Below are 9382 nucleotides of genomic sequence, written 5' to 3'. Positions count from 1 at the left end.
ACAGAAGGCTTTATTGCTTTGCCTGTCGCAAATGTCTTGGTAAACATTCAAATATTTCGCACAGTAGATATACTTTACAATAGCATCTATTTGATAATGCAAGATTGTCGACGACCTTTAGAATCCTAATGAACTTAGGAATTACTATTATTATCATCATTATTATTATTACAAGCCCCGGGGCCAAGTACTCTGTGACGCTCCCCCCCTCCCTTACAGCCTGTTTTAGCTATTGGCTTGCGAAATAATTAAACAGAATTTAAAAATGTTATGTCCCTATTGCAGAAAGGACAAGGGAAAAATATTTCATATTCTGTTGATTCAAACGCAAAATTCGTATACTACGGTAAAATATTCAGGGCTCCTTTGACCTGTATTTTATTATAATCATTTTGTCAGCCTTGCTGGCGGCATGTCCAGACTAGAATTGCCGCCCCAGGGCATACTCCCCCCCCCCCCATGTGAGGCCCTGATCCTCATCCATGCAACATTTTCATATTTCGATTATTTCTACAAACTATCCTTTCATATATATATATATATATACATATATTAATCACGAAGAACCCACAGTCGGAATAAAAGGAAACTTTAGAAGAAAGTGTAACTTCTATATTTCGGCTATATATATATATACACACACACACTATGATTCGTACTTGTATTGGCTCAAGCTATGGCGATGCAGTTCAACCGAAGTTGATCAACAAAGAACCACGAGATCGACATCTTTGCGGGGGGGTGGGGGTGAAACAAACATCTTTCAACACGTATAATTTATTAACCAAACAAAACAAATAAATATTCTGAATAAATATATGGATAACAATTTTTTTTCTGCAAATGATCGTCTTGGAAATCGTCGGGCAGTGGACTGTCCGTTTGTCTTTGGTGTTTCGTCAATGAACGTGAGCGATCTCGTTAATCCAGCGAGATCAGTCGGTCTTAGGCTAGTCAGGTATCTGTTAACGTGATTCAGTCGCACGTAAGACTAGTCTCAGTAGTCTTGTCCAAGAGAGACAAAGACCTGTTTCTTGGTCTTGTCACGTCTTCGACAGGAAACAGAAGTTCAAAAGGAAGGAGAGAAACACGACAAGCATAGTATATACCTGTCAAGTTCAGGAAGTACTCTTCCCTCAATGTAGTGACGTCACATTGGGGAAGATGTTGTCTAAACGTAAACGAAATGAAAAGCACCAATTTGTCCGCCGGGGAGATTAATAAAATGAATAAATAAACAATAATAATAATGAAAAAAGAAATCGTGACTGTCTAGTCAAAGAAAAAGCGGATTCGTTCACATGAAATGGTCAGTAGATAACTATTCTATTATCGTGTCAGCCCAGAGGTTGATCAAAGCACATTTGTTTTCGAAGGAACTTCGTCACAACAGGGCTCAGTCAATCAGAGGAGAAACCCCCTGTGAGTCACAGGAAGGACAAGCTTCCCCGTTTGTCCACATCTGGAATTTGCTCCAGAGGTCTTGGATGTACAAGGGTCTGCCCGTCTCGCAGTAAGGTCATTGTTGTTCAAAGCATCCAGCTAAATTTGGGAACGGTTGTGATCAGCCCTGTCGCAACACAAGCAAGTCAGTCGTCCATAGTCATGTCGCCTCATGGACACATCAGTTACTAAATAATGTCAGTAAGAAGGTGGATTTAATCTGTTTACGTGACCTCGCCATGCTCATGTAATAGGTCTTGTCTCAAGGGGGATCTGTCTGGTCCCTGAAGTCGTGTCCTACAAAAGAAGTATTCGGTCTGTATCTTAAGGCTCGGCTAAGCCTCGAAACACACAGAACTTGGGTTCTCCAATCTCAGCCACGTCTTACTGGCAGAAAATGTTTTTTTTTTCTGTGAATATTTAACCTAAAGAGAAAGGCTATATCCGTATGATGTCTGACCGAAAGGGAGGAAGAGATGTCATGTCAAGCGGTCTAGTTTCATAAAGGCAAGGGAAATCATTCTCCCAGCCTTGACACTATGTAGGCAGGATCGGCCTGTTCACACCATCTTGCCACGACCAGACAGGTCCAGCCTGTCAGAACATTTTCGTCACGAATAGCGTGTGGTGTCTCTTCTTTATTATACAGGACCAGCCTGTTCACACGATTTAACCCGAAAGAGGCCCTTGCCACCAACAAGCACGACCAACATTGTGTTAGGGTTTAAACGCTCCCTATTCAAACTACAAGACAAAATCGTCGAACTCGCACTGATCAAACAACTGGACTACAGTCATAAGTAAGTAGGAGGGTGTCAGCCCTCAAAAGAAGAATACCTAATAACGCAATGTCTACGTCAAGTCTTTGGTGAGTGTATACCCGTAGCTCGTCTGGTCAACGTGTCAGTTGTGACTCTCTCCCAGGACGGAGATGACATTAGGTCATAGAGGATCTGAGACTTGCAAGAAGGTAAATTGAAATCAATAGGGATATTTGACTATGAACAAGCTGTCATAAACGCGGATCATGGCTAGGGTGCTTAAATGAAAATATCACATATCCGTATATGATAAAACAAAAACTTGAATAGAATGAATGTAAAGACTAGAGAATAAAATTGCTCAGGGAGAAGAGAGAGAGAGAGTACTGTCATTTCACAAAGTCATCATTCAATTACATAAACTTTTTTTGAGCAAACTTATTTTTTTACTATCATACAAACGCGTCTAGCATGCGCACGGACACAATCATTCTTACAAACAAACGCCTGAGTTGCCTTACTGGCATGATCGGTCCAGCCGACCAGCCATTTCTTAAAGTACATTGTCGGAGCCGTTCTTCTCGTCTTCTGCACCACAGGCGCGGTGAACGCCTACCAAGATAATTCCCGGTTGAAATGCAGAAAACAGAATTCCTGTAAGGCAGTAAGTACACACGTAAAGACGTTAATGTCCCTGGTTTTTTGTATGGCACCGTAGAATTCGTAACGCGTCTCGTCATTATGTAGCTCAGATTGTCTGCGTAACAGAACCTGTCTTTGTACCCAGTATGGTCATGGCCGTTGTCCTATCTTTGTAAGAAATGCATAACAGAAATTAGATTTAAACGTAAATATAAAGAGTTCGACATTAAAGTACGAAGTTCAGGAATACGGTAACCACTGAATGATTAGAAAAAAATTATAGTTATCAACCAGAAACTATGGGGGAAAGGGATCTAGTTCTTAGAGTCCCCAGCCACGTCTTTCTCAGAATCGGCCCCCTTCTCATCAGGCTCAAGTTTGTTGGTGTCCAGGGGGTCGAATGACGTCACCTTGGATGGGACTGAGCTTGATGAGCAACGGAACGCTGAGCAGGCTCCATCACGTGACGCACGGAAGAGATTACCCACACCGAATCGATCGGCAATGTAATCAGGGGTTCTGAGAAAAGAAAAAAGAAAACAGAATAAATAAAACTAATCAGAACACATACAAATCATTCAAGTTTCCAAAAATGCGAAACATGAGCCCAGACAAAGAGGTACTTACAGGGATGCCACGTAGTAAATGGCTCTCTGCGTTAGGGTGGCATTTTCGTCTTGGCCAATAAGCGAGACTTCGCAGAAGAGTTTTCTCTGGCACTCCGGGTCATTGAAAAGGTTTTCTATCATCAGAGAACTCAGGAGAGGGATTTGCGAGGTGTCGAAATCAGAACCGAAGATCGAGTTGTCCGGGAACTCTCGTCTGCAGGTAAGTAAAGGTGATCACTGTCCATACGTGTTTGTTAACCCTCATGTGCACATGTGGGTCTAAAAGTGGTGCCACACTATAAGCATTTCTTCGATTGAGTAGAAACGACTTCGGTTACGATCTTTTGTTTTTTCAAATTTCCAAATGTCAAATTACTCTTGCGTCCTATAGTGAAAATCTGAATGACGAACTAAGAGAAGTTAAACCTAGAATACGAAGGTTAGACACACTGTTGAGATGTTCTTACAGAAGTCTAGAATTGTGTCACCGAAGTCGTTTCTACTCAAACGAAGTAACAAAAGCAAGTAGCATGTGTGCCGCCAACTTTAGACTGACACATGGTCAATATTTTCTGACGATGAAGAGTATTTTAAGCAATTGGTGAATGGGCAGGACGCTGGCGACTGTACTTTACCTCCTGATGGGGAGTGTGAAGAAGCCAGCAGGAAGGGAAGAAAGGAGGAGACTCATGGGGATGACGCTGACGGCGACGTCATACATCAGATCGGTGAAACTCCATTCGTCTTCGACACTAAGTAATGAAAGAAAATGGAGAGATGTGATAACATGTATACAACAGACACTTCTAAAAAAAGAAAAAAAATATATCCTGACTGAGATGAATCTGATTTTTGTGTTTATACAATCATACAGAGCCCGAACGAGCTTTCCTCTGCTCTATCCCAGACTCTAGATACTGATAGTCAGCCAATTCTATGTACGGTTAGAACGACTAGCTTGGGAACCAGTCACGTGATGGCTGGCAAAGGATTACAAAGGAGGAGCATGCCGACTGGAGACCTTTTGGTCCATAACTAGGTCGGATGCGAAAAAATATAATGATAAAAAAATAATAAAAAATTATGACAGCATAAATGATAATAAACAAAATAAATAAATGCATAGATATAGTTAAATAATAAACAAACAGGAAAATAGTAAATAATAATAAATTAGCTTACTGGTCGCCTCTAGACGGAGAGTGATGTCCGTGGTAATGAGGTGCAGGCTGGTACGAAACATACGAAGAAGCTCCACTTGCTGACCCCGAACTCCCATAAGCGTCAGGAGCTCCATAGGACGAGTAGGAAGACTGGTGCTGGACAGGGTAATAGTAAACCTCTTCGTACTCATAATAGTCGTCGCCCCAGCCCATCCAGTCCCAGAATTTCTTGCCCCATTCCTTAAACGTTCTCCCTGGAAGTAGGAAGGAAGGGGAGTCCGGTTATTTGTATGAGTTCGGAATGAGTGGGTCTTAGAAAGTCCGGTTAATTGCAAGGGTTGAGTTGATGTTAGGGATGCTTTATTCAAATGGAAATGCATTTCCTTTTTATAGAAAGCCACATTTGCTGCCATATGCTATTAATAATGGTTCCTTTCACCCACACATACACACGCACACACAAACACAGTGAATAGAGGCCAATCTTATGGACAACACTGGAAACAGAAGGAATATAATTTTGATGAAATATATTTATTAGAACAAAAGCCCAAAAGAGAACAGAGATGGAAGTGGGGGGGGGGCATAATCTAAAAAAAAAATATAATAGATATAGGATTTATCTTACTGATTGGGCGTCAAGAGATGGTAAGCGTAGCTGAGGAAGGAAGGAAGTAGAGAAATGTGTTAAAGTGACATGACCAAACCGAATCCAAGATGTCTGATGAAAACAATGACAAACCAAGGTTACAGTCAATTACTCTCAGACCACTCTACGTGACAAAACAATCCTCACCTCGAACAGGAATTTGCGCGTTGTCTTCGACATCGGGAATTTCCTCCAGGTGTTGTTCGACAATGTCCTCGATTTCTTTCTCGGCATGGACCACCATGAAGAACAGGCTCAGCGCCACCAGAACCGCCACGCCGCGCATCTGATATAGAAAAAGAATGTTTCATGAATTCAAACAAATAATCATATATCTATTATAATTATAATAAATTGATAAAAATGATGATATCTATAACAATGATAATACATAATAATGAATATTTTTTTCAGTAATGAAAACAAAACGAGTTAATGTGAATGAAATTGAAGAAAAGAGACCGAGAAGAGAAAAGAACATCCAAAATGATACTAGTTAGCAAATTTTACAATTATTGTGATAACACTAACAATGGTAGTGATTATTAAATAAGCAAGGAAAATATACTATTGATAATTATGAATTAATTTTTTGAGTTTGAAAAGTTTTCCTGTTGTCATGTTTTCTGTTGTAATACTGTTGATGACAACAGGAGAAATCAGAGATGAACTGTAATCACTAATAGGGAACACCAACAGTAAACAAAAACTACAAAAAAACAATCGAACGGACCGTCATAAATGGTACGTGAAGTAAAAAAGAAGGAAAAGAAAACAACAAAAACACGCCCAGGCAACCCAAGTTTATTGCTCGTAGGAGGAAGGTGAGGGTGAAGGATGGTAGACGGCCTACCCAGATTAAGTCAAGGTCGTTTCTATTTTCTTATAACTGTTTTTTTTTTTTGCGTAGGAACAGCATCTGTGATCCTCATAACGTTTCACGTTTTGTATTGATCTGAGGTCATTGCCACCATAGGCCGCCACTGGAAGAATTTCTCGCTCGAGAATAAAAACGAGTTGACCAACTGACCTATCAAGCTTTCTTTGAGGCCGAATGTCGGTCGGGGAGTGGAGTGGAGTGTTGGGGGGGGGAGTAGGAGGAAGTGGGGGATACTCCACATCTCCTCCTACCCCTGCTCACGTTACGCTCCCCCTCCTCCCCAGAAATCGTGCAGACTTGTGCTGACGTGCGTTCATCAGTCTGGCCTCTGTAATGTCTTATGAGAACTGAATGAAGATTTTTTAAATCATTCGTTGATTCTGAAACGATTTCCTTGGTGTGGTAAAGCTTGATTGATATCTTATATCTTACTTAATGTTGTTGTATATAGTTTTACCTCATCTTATATACCAGAAAATGACACCAAACACTCAATTTTAATGTTCTTATAAATCAGAGAAAATTAATGAAGGAAGTGCACATATTTTCGTATTGTTGAGTCACGTTGATTCCGATGGTTCATATTATCTTGCTCTGAGAAGATATGTTAAGGTATAAGATAATTATAGCAAGATGTACACCAAACCGACCAATTAATACGCCACTCGCTTTCACACAATACGTACACGCTTTCTACCTGGCATTCTATCTCTTATCTCATCGTCCAACCATTGTTCTGGGACCGTTACCTTGTTTGACGTCATGTCGTCGTTGTTCGCTTAGGCGAGGTCTTTGGGTTCCCGTCCTGGGCATCGCCTTTCCTCCTTACCTCCCTTCCTCCCCCTCGGGCGTGTCAAAGAATTCCCGCCACATCTAACTGACCCACATTTTGTGTCGTCATCTTTGCCTTGCTTTTCGTTACTGGACATCTGGTGACGAACCGGTTCCACTCTCGAACCAACACGCATGTCCCGATTCGAGCAACAAGTCCGAACTCCTTCCAGGCATGGGAACCGGTACAATGTTGCCTCCCACTCCCACAGGAAAATCACGCAATATTACTTGCTCGCCTATCGTTTCTCTCTTCTCCTGTACCAGATACCCAGCTGTGGAAGTATCTCGTCGAGATTTAGAGAGCAATGGAAATAACTTTCAGAAGATTGTAATTCCGAGTTTACGAATAATAATAATAATATAAGAACAAATGTCTCTAAATGGCATCAAGGTCAACTCACTTCGGAAATAAAACGATATGACGTCATACAGCTATCGCATCTCCTCTTCGAAATAAATGTAATTGTTTCTTATTCGGTTATTCCAACGTCCAACAAAACCGCGCATTGTACCCTAAGACAGAATAAAATAATTGCTACGTACACGAAATTTCCTAAAGAAATCTGAATATATATATATATATATATATATATATATATATATATATATGTATATATATATATATATATATATATTGGGGAATAAATAGCGATTTCCCCATTTCCCAAGTACAGTAACGTCATGCGAAGTTGCATTTTGACAAATTTCTTTGTGTTAGGTATTTCTCCAATTTCTCTTAGGTGAGGTTAGGTTAGATTAGGGGTTTGGGGAAATGAGAATTTGGCAAAATGAAAAATATACGGGGAAATATAAATCTAGCGAAATATTAAGGTAGAAATATTTGTCGAAATGGAACTTGTCAAAACGATTTGGATAAATACAATTTGGCAAAGTGGGAATGATTATCAACCTGGTCAAGATTTGTCTGATATTAACTAGAATGACATTGGTCTAGTTAACCATCAACCAAAAGCAACATAATTAGATTCGTTTGGGTAAGATTAATGAAAATAAACTTAAAGGGCTTCCTATATGCAAGGAACTAAAATAAAATGTTAATGAAAGTTGCCATTACCCCATTTTCAAAATGAAATGAACATATTGACATAATTCAGAATAGAATGTCATTTGTTGATATTTTCTTCATAATCTTGTGCTTGAATCTTCCCTTCACATGAAAATGCAACAAATCGTAGTTTTAAACATAACTAAAAATCTATATTATATATCATAATGATAAAAATATAATAATAATAATAATAATAATAATAATAATAATAATAATGAAAATAATAATAATAATAATAACTAATAATAATAATAATGAAGAATATATATATATATATATATATATATATAATATATATATATATATATATATATATATATATATATATATATGATGTAAGCGGAATAGGAAACACAGGAGTCTTAGTCTTGAGTTTATTCCTGACTAGTTTCGCAGGTATGCTTTTTCAAAGCATACCTGCGAAACTAGTCAGGAATAAACTCAAGACTAAGACTCCTGTGTTTCCTATTCCGCTTACATCAACCTGTCAGAATGTCTCAACATATATATATATATATATATATATATATATACACATAATATATATATATATATATATATATATACATATACATATAATATATATATATATATACATATATATATACATACATATACATATAATATATATATATATATACATATATATATATATATATATAAATGCACATTATTAAACTTTGGATCGGTCATAAATTCCGGAAATCTCGTACAAATAGATGAAATTAATATCCGTTTAGCATTTGATTCCCTCTAAATACCTTTGCCATCGCAACATTTGCACAAACTTGTTTACATTTCTGCCGTTATTGTCGATCTCACAAATATGCCGACAGAGGAACGATATTGAACAAAAATGCGCACTTTACTTAATTTCGTTAGACTTTATAAAAATATACATTTGAAAATATGAAGTTGGTAAATGAATGAAAATACATTTCACAAAATAATACAATAACCGCCATAGTTGTACGCTTCACAAACTGACGTATATGTCAGTATTTGCAAAGTATCATCTACAGCTAAGTTTATATTGTAACTTACTTTGTAAGTACAACTTTGTAACGTCAACTGCAAGAACGTGGGGCCAACTACAAGTAACACGTTTAGATTATATTCACCAATACCAGTGAGGTCGGAAATTCGGCTTTATATACCTGCTCATGCTCGTTCCGGGGCCTCGTCGCTGTAAAGCTCGATCGGGGCCCCTGTGACAGATTCTTGCCAATCTTTTTGCGGAGATCCCAAAATTTTTATTGGTAATTCAATTTCCTATAGCGATAGAAACGAGACCAAGAACAGTAAACCTTTATTTCACCAACACTTGCAAGAT

The 9382-nt window shown here is 38.5% G+C and overlaps 1 protein-coding gene across 1 annotated transcript; it reads right to left on the bottom strand.

Moving 5' to 3' along the window:
- Window positions 1-773: 773 nt before the first annotated feature.
- Window positions 774-9168, bottom strand: LOC143026922 (uncharacterized). The gene is made up of 6 exons (XM_076187713.1): window positions 9094-9168; window positions 5414-5552; window positions 4637-4871; window positions 4090-4206; window positions 3474-3668; window positions 774-3365 (listed from the first exon to the last, which is right to left on the bottom strand). The coding sequence occupies exons 2-6, from the start codon at window positions 5550-5552 to the stop codon at window positions 3161-3163; spliced, it is 891 nt and encodes a 296-aa protein (XP_076043828.1). The 5' UTR covers window positions 9094-9168; the 3' UTR covers window positions 774-3160.
- Window positions 9169-9382: the final 214 nt, after the last annotated feature.

This window comes from Oratosquilla oratoria, chromosome 7, assembly GCF_046742065.1.
Source record: "Oratosquilla oratoria isolate Oo_2021 chromosome 7, ASM4674206v1, whole genome shotgun sequence".
NCBI classification, from domain to species: Eukaryota; Metazoa; Arthropoda; class Malacostraca; order Stomatopoda; family Squillidae; genus Oratosquilla; species Oratosquilla oratoria.
This window is presented reverse-complemented; position numbering and strand designations above follow the sequence as displayed.